Raw genomic sequence first — 13,727 nt, 5'->3', positions numbered from 1 at the left:
GCCATGATAGGACTTTTCTAATTTTTCATTTATCAAAATAAAATTGTGAATATTTCAAAATAACATAATGAAAACATATATGTGTAGTGTATGTTACCTATTCTGATTTACATGACAAGTAAAGCTGCCTGTAAAGTAAAACAAGCTTTCAGTGCTTTAAAGCTTTCCTCATCACACAAGAGCAAAGCGGATGCGCCGTCAATGCACAGCACACACTACCGTGCGGACTGTGAGTGCCGGCTGTGGGCACGGTTTTGTGGCCGGTGAGCGCTGCACTGAAGTGGTTAAAGGTGGCCCAAACACAGCTCCAGGTAGAATCCTCTCCACCCCACCGCCTGCGGGATCTACGAATGGCACAACCCAAATGCTCGGTGCTGAGCCAGCCTCAACTCCCCTGTAGAGGCTGCTGATGGAGATGACAGGGAGGAGCTGGGGGAGGGGGAGAAATGAACCAGGGTCGGGAGCCCCAGGAGCTGTGCCTGGTCCCTCCTGAACGACCTCGCTAACCTGGCATCTGCAGACACTTGAGTGTGAACTCATCATCGTCTGTCTCCCAGCAAGTGGGATAATCTGAGGGTTCTCAGCGCATCCTCCAAAGGACGTCTGAAGTCCTCAGAACTGGAGGGGGTGGTGTTTTGTGGCTAACTCATCCTACTTAGAGCAAAAAAAAAAAAAAAAGTGGATAAAATATTTTTCATTGTCAGGTTTTTTGTCCTTAAAATTTTGCTACTTGCTTTTTACTACTTCTTTTCTAGAAGCAAGAATAACATATCTAGTTTGGCATAAAACAAAATACAGAATGGGGTTCAACCTCTACTTTAAGGGATTTCTTCTCGAAAATTCTTAGGAGAACTGTTGGTGGAGAAACATAAGAATTTATGGGAGAAAATCTGGGAGAGCAAAGATGATTCTCCTAGAAAATCAACAATATTCTTAATGTTCTCTAAAAAACAGAGCTGTCAGGAGAGTCTAGTACATAAAGAATGTACCAGGGACATTTTAAGTGTCCTAAATTTAGTGATAATAGTGACACCACACTCTTCATTTGTATTTATCATCCAGGCTTGCTGGAGACATTTCAGAGTATTCCCCAGCTTAACCAAGGGCTTGCCAGTTAGTTTTGCTGTATCATAGAAAGTCTGTGCATTTCATTCCCATCAATGCCGGGTAAGCTGCCCACACATGCTCAGGCCCCGCCCAGGCGCGGTAGGGCCCTCCCTGTACCTGAGTTTACTGTGCCCTTTGCCAAAGTAGTGTTGCCAGAACCTCCATGCAGCCACTCTCCTTCCGTATGCCAGGCACTACGCCAAGGTACGGGGCCCCCAAAGAGACAGGGAAGCCCAGCACAGGAGTACACAGTCTCGCGGGACTGGTGGGAGCCCCCAGAACCATTTCTGGGAAAATGTCCCCACCCTCTCCCTGGCCCTCCCACTGTCAGGTGTGTAAAGAAAGCTGCCTCTGCCCCATCAGACTTGCAGCTTCGCCTCCCTTAGAGGAGGGCAGCCTCTGCGGGAGCTTCCCACACTTGGGATGGAGAAATGGCAAGACCCAAGGGCCGGTGGGTGCTGGTGGGGGCGGGTGGAGGGGGCTGCTCTCAGAGCTGCTAAGTCGGCCCAGGCAATAAGGAAGTGTGGGAGGGGGCGGGGGAGGGAGCATGAGGAGTCTTTGCCGGGGATTAGGACAGGGATGATCCTGTGATGTTGAGGGACGCATGCTTGTGGCAGGCAGAAAAATGGCCCCAAAGATGTCTTCATCGTAATGCCTGGAACCCGTTGCTATGTTAGCTTACATGTCAAAGGAAAATTAAGTTGCAGATGGGATTATAGTTACTTATCTGCTGGCCTCGAGATGAGATTAACCAGGTGGTCCCAGTGGGCAGAAGAGGGAAGCAGGGCACTCGAATAAGAGGAGACCTGGTGACGGAAGCAGATGCTGGAGTGGCTGCAATGGCTGGCGTTGAGGATGGAGGGGGCCGGGAACCAGGTGGCTTCCAGAAGCCAGGAAAGGCCTGGAAACGCATCCTCCCCTAGAGCCTCCAGCAGCAACCAGCCTGGCCAAAACCTTCATTTTAGCCCAGTGTGACTCACTTTGGAATTTTGACCTCCCGAATTGCTAGATAATGAATTTGCAGTGTTGTAAGTCTCCAAATCTGCTGTGCTTTGTTACCGCAGCAATGGGAGGCTGGCCCAGGCTTCCCGGGGGACAGGCGTGCTCTAGGCTGTGAAAAGACTTCGGTGCAGTCGGACGGGGTGTGGGCGTCTGCCTGTCTGCTGCATGTCGACAGCTTGGAGGAGGGAAAACGTTGAGGCAAGAGGCCGAGAGGTCAGAAAAAGTAGCCGACTGCAGGCCAGGGTTTGTGGCCTTGGCGCTATGGACACCGGGGAGCAGATGTCCCCGGCAGGAGGCTGTCCGGGACACTGTGAATAGGATGGTCAGAAGCCTCCCCGGCCTCCACCCACCCCAGTTGTGACAACCCAAAATGTCTCCAGACATGGCCCAACGTCCCCAGGAAGGTAGGGGGATTAGCCTCAATCGAGAGCCACTGCTCTAGACCAGGGAGTTTAGATTTTATTCTCAGCAATAATGTGTCTCCAAATTGCCTGATCATAAAAAAATGATCTGGCATGGGAGGGAATACTTGTTAAAAATACAAATTCTAGGGCTTTCCTACAGAGGTTTTGTTCCAGTAGGTCTGGCACAGGCTCTGGAATCTGTAATTTTAGCAAATCTCCCTGAATATTTTTTCTTTTTAGCAATAGGCACTTTGGGAAACTGAGGCAGGACCAAGTCAGAGCTGGCCGTGAGTGCCTAGGCAATGTATGCAAGAGGCTTTGGGGGCATCTGGGAGTTCCTGAGGGGTGGGGGCTATGTCAGTTCTGGACTGTATTTCCAGCCCCTGGCCCAGCGCCTGACAGCCAATATTTGTAGAGACTGACACAGCCAGGCGTTCGTCCTTACATGCATGGGCCTTGAACCAACCTGCCAGAACTTGGGTAAGTCACTTAACTCTTTTGGGTGTTATTTTGATGTTTTGTAAAATGCTATGATTCCACCTTCCCAGCAGGATTGTGAAGATGGAGTGGATTCCCAGATGTGCATGTGCTTTGTAAAGTCAAAGGCTTTGCCCGAGAGTGTGCCCTGGATTTTGATCGCTGTTAGTATTCTTGGCAATAGCGGACGGGCCTTGCCTGAGTGGGATGGGTGGGGGTACCTTTGTAGAAGATGTAGTTGATCAGGATGAGGAGGGCTGGGCTATCCAGCTCTGAGAACAAGTTGACAATTTTCCCCTGTGTCTTATTCTTGATGTACTCATTAATTTGTCTGCTGGCTCCAGCCCAGTCCTGGAAATCCGTAGTCAAAGCCTCCGAGTCGTAGTAGCGCTTGATGTCTGCTGAGAACGTCTCCAGCAGCTCCAGGCTGCGGTCGTGGAACAAGGCATTGCCCATGGTCATTTCCAAGCTGGTGGCTGACTCCCTAAGGAGGTGGTGGAGGTGCCGGAAGCTCTGGTGGATCTCGGCCTCAGATGTCTCCGTGAGGTTGAAGCCCAGGCCCTGGAGAAGTTGGGTCCTCGTGTGGCCACAGGTGCCCAGGGACACCATAGACAAGGCCATGGAGATGCTCACAGGGGAGATGAAGATGTTCTCGCCAGGGGCCGAGGCCATGAGGTGCTTATACAGGCTGAAGGCAAAGTCAACATTGGCTGGAGCCAGGCCCCGGTGTTGGCTCCTCATGCTCACATTAGCATGGGTGTCCTCAGCCTGGATGGTCCAGAGGCCACTGGTGGACAGCCAGAGGAGACAGGCATACAGGGTGAGCGGCATTGTCCAGTGTGGCCAGGCCCTGCCAAATCAGAAATCTTGTTAGATGGTGCGGTAGCCTCCGTGTCAGTGGGCACAGTGCAGCAGGAGCCAGGCAAAAGAACCCATTTAAGCTCTGGTTCCTTCCTCCACTCTGGCTACGTGGCCTGGAGCAAGTCACAGGGGCTCTGGGCTCCAGCTTCTTCATTTGAAGATATGAATTATACCTGCTATGATTTGTCAGGTGTCTACCAGGCACCCAACACTGATCTAGGTATTTTTGCCTATATTATCTCATCTAACTTTTAACAAAACACTCATCAAGTAAATATTATTAACCTGGTTTTAGGCAGGCAGAAGCAGATGCTCAAAAAGGTTAAATGTCCACCCAACAGATATTTTCAAAGTGCAGAAAGAAACAAAACAAACTGTCAATGAAGAATCCCATAGCCAGCAAAATTATCCTTAAAAAATGAGAAAGAAATTAAGACATTCCTAGGAAAACAAAAGCTAAGCAAGCTTTTTACCACAATACCTGCCCTGTAAGAAATGAAAGGCATTTCATTCAGATTGAAATGAAAGAACACTGGACAGTAACTCGAAGCTGTATGAAGAAATAAGGACCTCTGGTAAAAGCAAATGCATGGGCAGCCATCAGTTATGTTTTTGGGCACCCAATGCATAAAGATATAATTTGTAACACAAGTAACCAAAAGAGGTGGGAACAGAGCTGTAAAGAAGCAGAGCTTTTGTAGACTATCAAAGTTAAGCTGGTTATATCATACTATATTGTCGCGCCCGCCTCGCCAGCAAGGAAGACGCGGCAACCGGAGTTCTTCTGACCGTGCTTTAATGGGGTTCCCTTTAGACTTACATGATGCGGAAGACGCCGAGGCGTTCTCAGCGGCTGCTTATAAAGGCAGTAAGTACACTGGGCATTGTCTGATTGGATAAGGCACTTGGAAGGGAGGAGACAAACTCTGCACATGCGCCGAGCAATTGTTTGTCAGACTAACAGGGTTTGACCAAGAAGCGGGCGCCATCTTGGAATGGCGTTGCCACCGCGCCCCACACTATATGTCACAGATTAAATATAGAGATATATTTCATTTTTTTCTCTATTGTTTTTTGTGCCTTGATTTTATTTACCTCTGCTCTAATCTTTATTATTTTCTTCCTTCTGGGTAGTTTTCAGTTTAGTTTGTCCTTTTTCTAGTCCCTAAATTATAAACCTAGACTCATAATTGTTTTTATACATTAGCCTTTTAAAATGTGATCCAACTATATGCTGTCTACAAGATACTCACATTAGATCCAAAGACACAAATAGATTGAAAGTGAAAAGGATAGAAAAGATATTCCATGCACATAGTAACCAAAGAGAGCAGGGGTAGCTACACTAATAGTAGACAAAATAGATTTTAAATAAAAAGTGTTACAAAAGACAAAGAAGGATATTTTATTTTAATAAAGTGTTCAATACAGCAAGAAGATATAACATTTTTCATCCCTCATTCCCTATAGTACTGTCTTCTCTTGTGTTTGACTTTTTTTTTTTTTTTTTGAGACAGAGTCTCGCTTTGTTGCCCAGGCTAGAGTGAGTGCCATGGTGTCAGCCTAGCTCACAGCAACCTCAAACTCCTGGGCTCAAGCAATCCTGCTGCCTCAGCCTCTGGAGTAGCTTGGACTACAGGCATGTGCCACCATGCCTGGCTAATTTTTTCTATATATATGTATTAGTTGGCCAATTAATTTCTTTCTATTTATAGTAGAGACAGGGTCTCGCTCTTGCTCAAGCTGGTTTAGAACTCCTGATCTTGAGCAATCTGCCCGCCTCAGCCTCACAGAGTGCTAGGATTACAGGCGTGAGCCACCGCACCTGGCCGTGTTTGATTTTTTTATACTGAAACACTTTAATTCCCTTCTCATTTCTTTTGTGTATACTTCTTTAACTATCTTCTTTGTGGCCACCATGGGAATTATAGTTACCATCCTTAAGTTATTTAATATAATACTCTAATTTGAATTTATGCCGTTATTGATTTGAGGCCTTTTTGTTTTAGGTCAGTGTTTACAGTTATAAATTTCCCTTGTTGCACTACTTTCACTGAAAATGTTGTGCTTTCATTTTCATTGGTCTCAAATTATTTTCTAATTTCCCTTGCGATATCTTTTTTGGTCCATTGGTTTGTCTAAGAGTGTGTTGTTTTATTTTCACCATTTGTGAATTTTCTAGTTTTTCTTGTGTTATTGATGTCTAACTCCATCTCATTGTGATTAGAAAAGATACTTTGTATTGTATCTGCCTTTTTAAATCTACTGAGACCTGATCTGCGGCCTAACACATGGCCTATCCTAGTGGATGTCTCATGTGCACTTCAGAAGAATTTGTGTTCTGTTGTTGTTGTTGTTGTAGAATATTCCATATATGCCTGTTAAATCTAGTTGTTTTGCTCTGTTGTTCAAGTCCTCTAGTCCCTTGCTTATCTTATATCTGTTTGTTCTATCCATTATTGAGAGGGAAGCATTGAAGTCTCAAAATTATTTCCCCTACATTTCTATCAATTTTTGCTTTATTCATTTTGTACCAGACACACCCAGAAATAATGTTTCACCAGCTGCTATGGTCTGAATGTTTGTGTTCCCCCAAAATTCATATGTTGAAATCTTATCCCCAATGGGGTAGTATTAAGAGGTGGGCTCTTTGAGAGGTGATTAGGCTATGAGGGCTCCACTCTCATAATGGGATTAGTGCCCTTAAAAAGAGGCATACCAGAGTATTTCTGGAAAAGATCGGCATAGGAATCAGTAGATTGAGTTAGGAAGATACGCTCCCACCAATGTGGGAAGGCAACATTTAATCTGCTGAAGGCCAGATAGAACAAAAAAGTGGCAGAAAGGCAAATTCTCTTTCAGTCCTTGAGCTGGATATCCATGTTCTCTTGCCCCTGGACATTGGAGCTCCTAGTTTTGGGCCTTTGGACTCTCGGGCTTACACCAGCACCCCTCAACCCTTGTTTGCAGGCCTTTGGCCTAGAACTGGGAGTTATACCATCAGCTCCCCTGGCTGTCAGGACCGTGGACTCAGACTGAATTATATATACCAGGATTCCTAGGGCTCCAGCTCACAGACAGCAGATTATGGGACTTCCACAGCCTCTATAATTACATGAGCCAATTCTCATAATAAATCTCCTCTTGTATATCTCTCTATATATCTTATTGATTTTATTTCTCTGGAGAACCCTAACTGATATGATGGATTAAATTAATTTTGAGGACCTGTTATTAGGATTATATATCATGCCCAAGTTAGATTTATTTCTGGAATGTAAGCCTGGTTCAACATACAGAAATTGATTAATGTAATATACCATATTAACAGAAGGAAGGCAAAACCCACATGATCATCCCAATTGGTACAGAAAAAAGCATTTGACATAATTCAACACACTCTTTCATAAAACACATAACAAACCAGGAATAGAAGGAAACTACCTCAACATAATAAAGACCATATATAAAAACCTATAAACATATTTTATCCTCATAAATATATTTATACCCATATTATACTTAATAGTGATAAAAGCTTTTCTTCTGAGATCAGGAACAACACAAGGGTGTATACTTTCACTACTTTTTTAAACATAGTACAAGAAGTTCTAGCCAGAGCAATTGGACAAGAAAAAGGAAAGACATCCAAATTGAAAAGGAAGAAGTAAAGTTATCTCTGTTTACAGATGATGTGATCTTATATGTACAAAACCCTTAAAATTCCACATAAAACTGTTAGAATAAACACATTTGGCAAAGTCGCAGGATACAAAATCGACACACAAAAATCAGTTGCATTTCCCAACACTAATAAAACACAATCTGAGGCCAGGCGTGGTGGCTCATGCCTGTAATCCTAGCACTTTGGGAGGCAGAGGAGGATAGTTTGAGCTTAGGAGTTTGAGGCCAGCCTGAGGAAGAGTGAGATTCCATATCTACTAAAAATAAAAAAATCAACCAGGCATCATTGCACACACCTGTAGTCCCAGCTACTCGGGAGGCTGAGGCAGGAGGATCGCTGGAGCCCAGGAGTTTGAGGTTGCTGTGAGCTATGATGATGCCACTGCATGCTAGCCCTGGCAACAGAGTGAGATCCTATCTCTGAATGAATGAATGAATGAATGAAATTCTGACATATACTACATGGATAAACCTTGAAGATACCATGTTAAGTGAAATAAGCTCTACACAAAAGGAAAACTACTACATAATTTTATACCTAGTATTGTCAAATATATAGGGACAGAAAGTAGAATTGTGGTTACCAGGGGCTAGGAGGAGGAGAGATTGGGGAATTAATGTTTAATGGGTATGGGTCTTCAGTATGGGATAATAAAAAACTACTGGAGATGGATGGTGATGATGGTTGCACAACAATGTGAATGTACTTAATGCCACTGAACTATATATTTAAAAAATGCTTATAATGTTAAATATTATATTTTACCATAATAAAAATTAAGAAAAAAATTAAATATAAGCCATTTTAAAAAGTGGTAAGAGCAATTGAAAAAAAAAAATCCACGCAAGTTCCAAATTAGTTAATGGACACTGTCTACAAGGCCAGTGGTCCCAAGCCATATACTTTATAGAGGCACCTGTATCACAATAAACAAGGGATGTTTATAAGAGAAGCAGGTCTCACTGGACTACCCCACCAGTGGAACCGGCAGTTCTGGGGAAGGAGCCAGGAACCCACATTTAAACCAGCACCTCAGAGCCTGTGATGAGTGAAACTAAATTAAATTAGGCCTAAAGCTGCCTCTGTATGTATTACAACTTAATATGTAAACAAAATGCAACCTAACTTGAGAGTATATTTTTATAACAAGTAGCGGAGTCTTGGCCAATCGTAGTACCTGAACTTTCAGCCAATCACAGGCTGCAAACTACAAAGACATGTCCAAATAAGGCAAACGCCCAACAGTAACCAATCATGCTACTTGTGTATGTCCCTCCCTTTTTCTGCCTATAAATCCTGTCTGCTCACACTGCTAGGTGGAGCTCCTGATCCCATACTGGTTTAGGTGCTGCCTGGTTCATGAATTGTTTCTTTGCTCAAATAAACTCTGTGAAATTTAATTTGTCTAAGGTTTTTCTTTCAACAGGTGCACAATGAGTGTGGGAGCCTCTGTTCTCCTCTGGGACACCCCGGCGGCCCCTCCCTTGGCATGTTCTAAAGCCAGAATCTCAAGAGAGACAGGTGGGTACCCCTCCCACAGATGCCCTACCCCACCTGAGTCCTCTTCCAACACTCCCTGTGTCCCTCCTTATCTCACCAGGGTGGAAACAACCCCTGCTGGCTGCTCTGAATTCTCCACGTCTCTATTTTAATAATGGAGGCAGGTGGGACCCACTCCCTGCCCCCCTCCCCAGCTGCTGGGATTTATTGGCTTCTCCCCCAGATCCGATTTCAGACTTGAATTTCTGCTGGGTCACTGGGACAATTGTTTCATGGGTTTTGTGGCAGATGGAGCTGGATTAGGACCCCAGTGCTGCTATTTGTGAACTAGGTGATATGGGGCAGACTATTTAAACTCTGCCTCAGTTTCCTCAGTATAGAATAGAGCTGATACTAATACTCACTTCTAGCCTTGCCCGTTTCCTGCAGTTTGTCTTTTCTCCAGTCCCAGGCACAGCCCAAGTATTTGGGGCTCATCATGTCTCCCAGGACTTAGCAGTCACCCCTCCCTGGTCTCCCTGACTCCTGCTCAGCTCCCTCCACCTTTCCATCCCTCTGCATCCAGCTGCATCGTTCTTAATTCTTTAACAGTCAAGCTGCTCAACTGTTCTGCTGAGAATCTTTCAGTGGCTCCCCATTGCCCACAGATGAGGGGGACTCTCATTAACGTGGCCCAGGGGGTCCTCATGACCCAGGCCCTGGTGACAGGCCTACCCCCAGCTTCAAAGGTAGCCATGTGAGGTCAGCCATAGCAACGCTGAGTGTCAGGGTTGCTCCCCTGTTGCTCCCAGGGCAGGGCGGGGCAGGCCAGGGCAGGTCACTGCAGCTCCCCCATGTTTGCTGAGCCCCTCTCCAGACTGGGAGCAGGGGACAAAGGTGGACTGTGGACCTGCCCTGGCCTTGGCCCAGGTGGCTTGACTCTGTAGACTCTTCCTCTCCCTGCCTCATCTGGCTCTCTCCCTCTTAGCCTTTGAGATGCAGGTCCCAGGTCACCACCTCCAAGAAGCCCTGCCTCTGTGCTTCCCTCTGTCCCTGCCCCATCGCAGACAGTGAAATCGTTAGCTCTGGTCACTGCCACACCCATCTGTGGCCTCCCTTGAACATGGACCCTGTGTAGCACAAAGCCAAGAATAAGATGGGCTTCCCATCCCGTCCTGTCCTCTCTGGGGTGATCGTGTTCCTCATCCTCTCCTGTGTTAATACCGCACGATGAGGATTACGACTCTACCCACCTCCCAAGGTTGTTGTCAATATCAGTCACAGCTGCTATCAATGCTTGGCTTGTGTGACCTTACTTAATGGGTCATCCTGGGGCCCATTTTACAGATGAGAAAACTGAGGACCTGGGAGGTAGAGTTATCCATTCAGAGCTGGGATTCCAAGCCCAACAGTGTGACCTCAGAGCCTGTTCACACCATTCTGCCCATCTCTGCAGAAAGGAAAATGATGAGTAAACGGCTCTCAAAAGTAAAAGTACTCAGGAATATAAAAATGCACAATATCAATAGTACTCATTCATTTCAAGTATGTCCTCCTTGTCTATCATCTCTGAAGTGACTCAGGTAAATACCCACTGTGTCCCCTGTTTTCACAAATGCCTGTATGGGGGGAGGCATGGTTCTAGGCCTTCCATATTTAGATCTTCTGAGGCACAATGCAGATAGTTCTGTCCTGTCTGCACCATCCCTGTCCCGGGTCACTGAGCGAGGAGCTGTGTGGAGAGAGGTCTTTGTCACTCTGCAGAGACGCGGGTCCCAGGTGGGCCCCTGTCCCAGGCCAGCATCCTCCATCAAGGGTGCTGACGGCACAGACCCATCCCTGCTCAGACTTTCGCTGTGTGGTGTTGTGGCCACGCAGAGAGGTTCAGCAGCACCAGTCATGGCAATGGGTGGGAATGACTCCTAGCAACAGCCTCCTGCTGAGCAGGAGCCCAGGGAACAACGGAACCCCTGGACATGACTCACAGCCTCTGGGATCTGGGAAATTCTCCACAGGGTTACCTCTTATCACTACTGGCTGCCCTAATGTTCCATGTCCCACTAAAAAACAAAACAAAGCAAACAAGCAAGCAAGCTGCAGTTGTCACTTTGTTCTGGACGCCAGGCAGGAGGAGGGACAGAGGGTTCTCGGGTGTTACTCACAGTCTGCAGTGGGCTTGGGCTGCTCCCGCTGGCTCAGTCCTGCTGCCCTGGACCCTGCAGGGGTACAGTAAGCCCCGGAGGATGCTGCCTGCTAAATCTTGTTTGCCAGCTTGCCTGCTGGTTAATGGTTAGAAGGTGCCAGTGGCCTTCACCTTTCAGCAGTCCCCTCCCCCCAGCCATTAACCAATGGGAGGCTTTCTTAAGAACTTTGAGTAAACACAGCAATGCTGCAAATTAACTTTGAGTTCAATTCCCTGAAGTTTTATCTTTTGATATCAAAATGTATGTGGAGTTGTATCAGTGTGGTTGCCCTGTGGCAGCTGGCAGAGACGTCACAGGTGTCTGTAATTAGCACCAAGGTGCAGACACCTGTGTAAGACCAGGTGCTTAGCTCTGGCTGGGGATGAATCGGTCAAGGTCCTGCCTTCCAGAGGGGCCTCAGTCTGGTGGGAGAGACAGACATGAGACAGTATCAGCCAAGTGCTTCCCATGGATTCTCTCACTTAGTCTTCACCCTGACTCTGTGAAGTGGGTACTGTTATTATCACTCTTCTTCAGACGGGAAACTGAGGCACATGGACATTAAGTGAGCTGCCCTTGAGATTCAAATCCAAGATCATTCAGCTCCGTAGTCGAGCACCTTCCCTCTCCCCCATGTTTTTATTCATCAATTTTCTTTTGATTGCACCTGACAGACATCAAATCTGAATTGCTCTACAGCAAAAAGGGAATATTTATTAGAGTCTCAGGAATGAGAGTTCCAAAGGGTGGAAAGGGCTTTGGGCATGGCTGGATCTAGGGGTCCCAAATTGGTCATCTCTCTCTCTCTCTTTTCACCCTTTCTTTCTGAGCTCTGCTTTCTTATCTTATTCTGTCTGCAGTGGGGAGAGTGGCCACTGCAGCTCCAGGTTATTTGGCTACTTGCTATCAGAAGGAAGGGGCACTGTGAATGCCCAGCTAGAGTCCTGTGCTCTCTGCTGGGCTGCCAGCACCTTTCCTGCACTCAGGGATGACCGAGGCTATTTCCATGGGAAAAGAGAAAGTAGGACCCACAGCTGGGTCTGCAGCTTGGAGGCACTTCAGTTTTGTTAATCCTTGTTGGTCTTTTCAAGTTTTCTATTCCTTCAGCCAATTCTGGAATTTGTATCTAGGAATTTATTTCATCTAGATTTTCAAATTAAATATGGAGAGATATTTATAATGCCCCTTCATTATTATTTTATTAATATAATTTAATAATACAAAGGGGGTGTTGAGGTAGGGTGAGACTTAGGGGAGTGATACGGAGGGAAGTCATAGGGACAGGAGTATAATTTCCAAGTGTGAGAGAAATGGATTTTTGGAGCCAAAGGGTGGCCAGTGATGCCTTTTCTCCAAGTGGCTGTCATCCATTCCTTCTCTCCTTCGGTGAGCATTTATGCCCTCATTCAGCGACGGAGTCTATTCCTCCCTTCCTTGTGAATATCGGCTTGTCTTAGTGACTTTCTTGACCAATGGAATGTAGAAGAGATGATGTTCTGGAACTTCCAAGTCTAGCCCATCAGTAATCTTGCAGCTTCTGTCTTGGTCTCTCGGAAGACTCTCTCTTGGGGCCCTGGGTCACCGCGTAATATGTCCAGTGACTCTGCTAGAGAGACTGAATGGAGAGAACCTGAGACGGCATGTGGGGGAACAGGAGTCATGCTGCGTCTTGCCTTCCAGCTGTCCCCATCAATATGCCACACGAGTGAAGCCATCTCGGGTCCTTCAGCCCAGCCGGGCCACCCACTGAATACTTCTGAGTGATCCTAGTCACTGCCAGGTGGAGGAGAATCACTCAGGCCTGCCCTCCCTGAAGTCCTGACCTAAAAATTGTAATAATTGTTGTTCTTTTAAGTCATTAAAATTTGGAATAATTGTTATATAGCCTCAGATAACCAAAATTGCTGGATCCTATATTTAGCTTTCGTAGATACTGTCAAACAATTTTCCAAAGTGATTAGACCAATGTACATTTTCAACAATGGTGTATGAGAGATACAATTGCTTTGCAGCCTTGCCAATACCTGGTGTGGGACATTTTTAAAAAAATTTTTAGCCATTCCAGTGGGTGTGTAGTGGTATCACATGATAGTTTTATTAATATTTTGTGTTTATCTGATGGCTAATGAAGTCGATTACATTATAATTTTTTTTTGCCAGGTATATGATTTGCAAATATTTTCTTCCTATTTGTAATTTGCCTCATTTTTCAATATATTTTTTATTTTTAAAGTTTTAGATTGACAAAAAAGTTGCAAAGATATTACAGAGAGGTGCCATATACCCCGCTCCCAGTTTTCCATGTACTCAACAGCTTATATTTGTGTGGTACATTTGTTGTAATTAATAAATATTAGTTTTTTAAATTAATAAATAAATATTGATACATTATTATTAAATAAAGTCTACACTTTACTCATATTTCAGAACCTGGAACTCTAACACGTTGCTGGTGAGATTGTAAAATGGTCCTGCCACTTTGTAGAGCAATTTGTCACATTGATAAAAACGTCAAACATAAACTTTTTA

General features: G+C 45.5%; 1 protein-coding gene and 1 long non-coding RNA gene across 2 annotated transcripts in view; one reads left to right on the top strand and one right to left on the bottom strand.

Moving 5' to 3' along the window:
- The window catches only part of LOC105856768 (corticosteroid-binding globulin), a 17,699-nt gene extending 6,395 nt beyond the window's left edge, over positions 1 to 11,304 (bottom strand). The window contains exons 1-2 of the mRNA XM_012738630.3: positions 11,178 to 11,304; positions 3,212 to 3,840 (exon numbers count right to left, since the gene is read on the bottom strand). Coding sequence (XP_012594084.2) covers positions 3,212 to 3,821 — 610 coding nt within the window. The 5' untranslated portion in view covers positions 3,822 to 3,840; positions 11,178 to 11,304. The remainder of the gene's footprint in view (positions 1 to 3,211; positions 3,841 to 11,177) is intronic.
- LOC142871433 (uncharacterized) lies at positions 8,151 to 13,727 on the top strand. The gene is made up of 2 exons (XR_012919679.1): positions 8,151 to 9,057; positions 12,879 to 13,727. It is a non-coding gene; the product is annotated as an uncharacterized LOC142871433 (long non-coding RNA).

Source organism: Microcebus murinus, chromosome 6 (assembly GCF_040939455.1).
Source record: "Microcebus murinus isolate Inina chromosome 6, M.murinus_Inina_mat1.0, whole genome shotgun sequence".
Classification (NCBI taxonomy): Eukaryota; Metazoa; Chordata; class Mammalia; order Primates; family Cheirogaleidae; genus Microcebus; species Microcebus murinus.
Note: the sequence above shows the minus strand (reverse complement) of the source record. Positions and strands in the feature narration are given on the sequence as shown.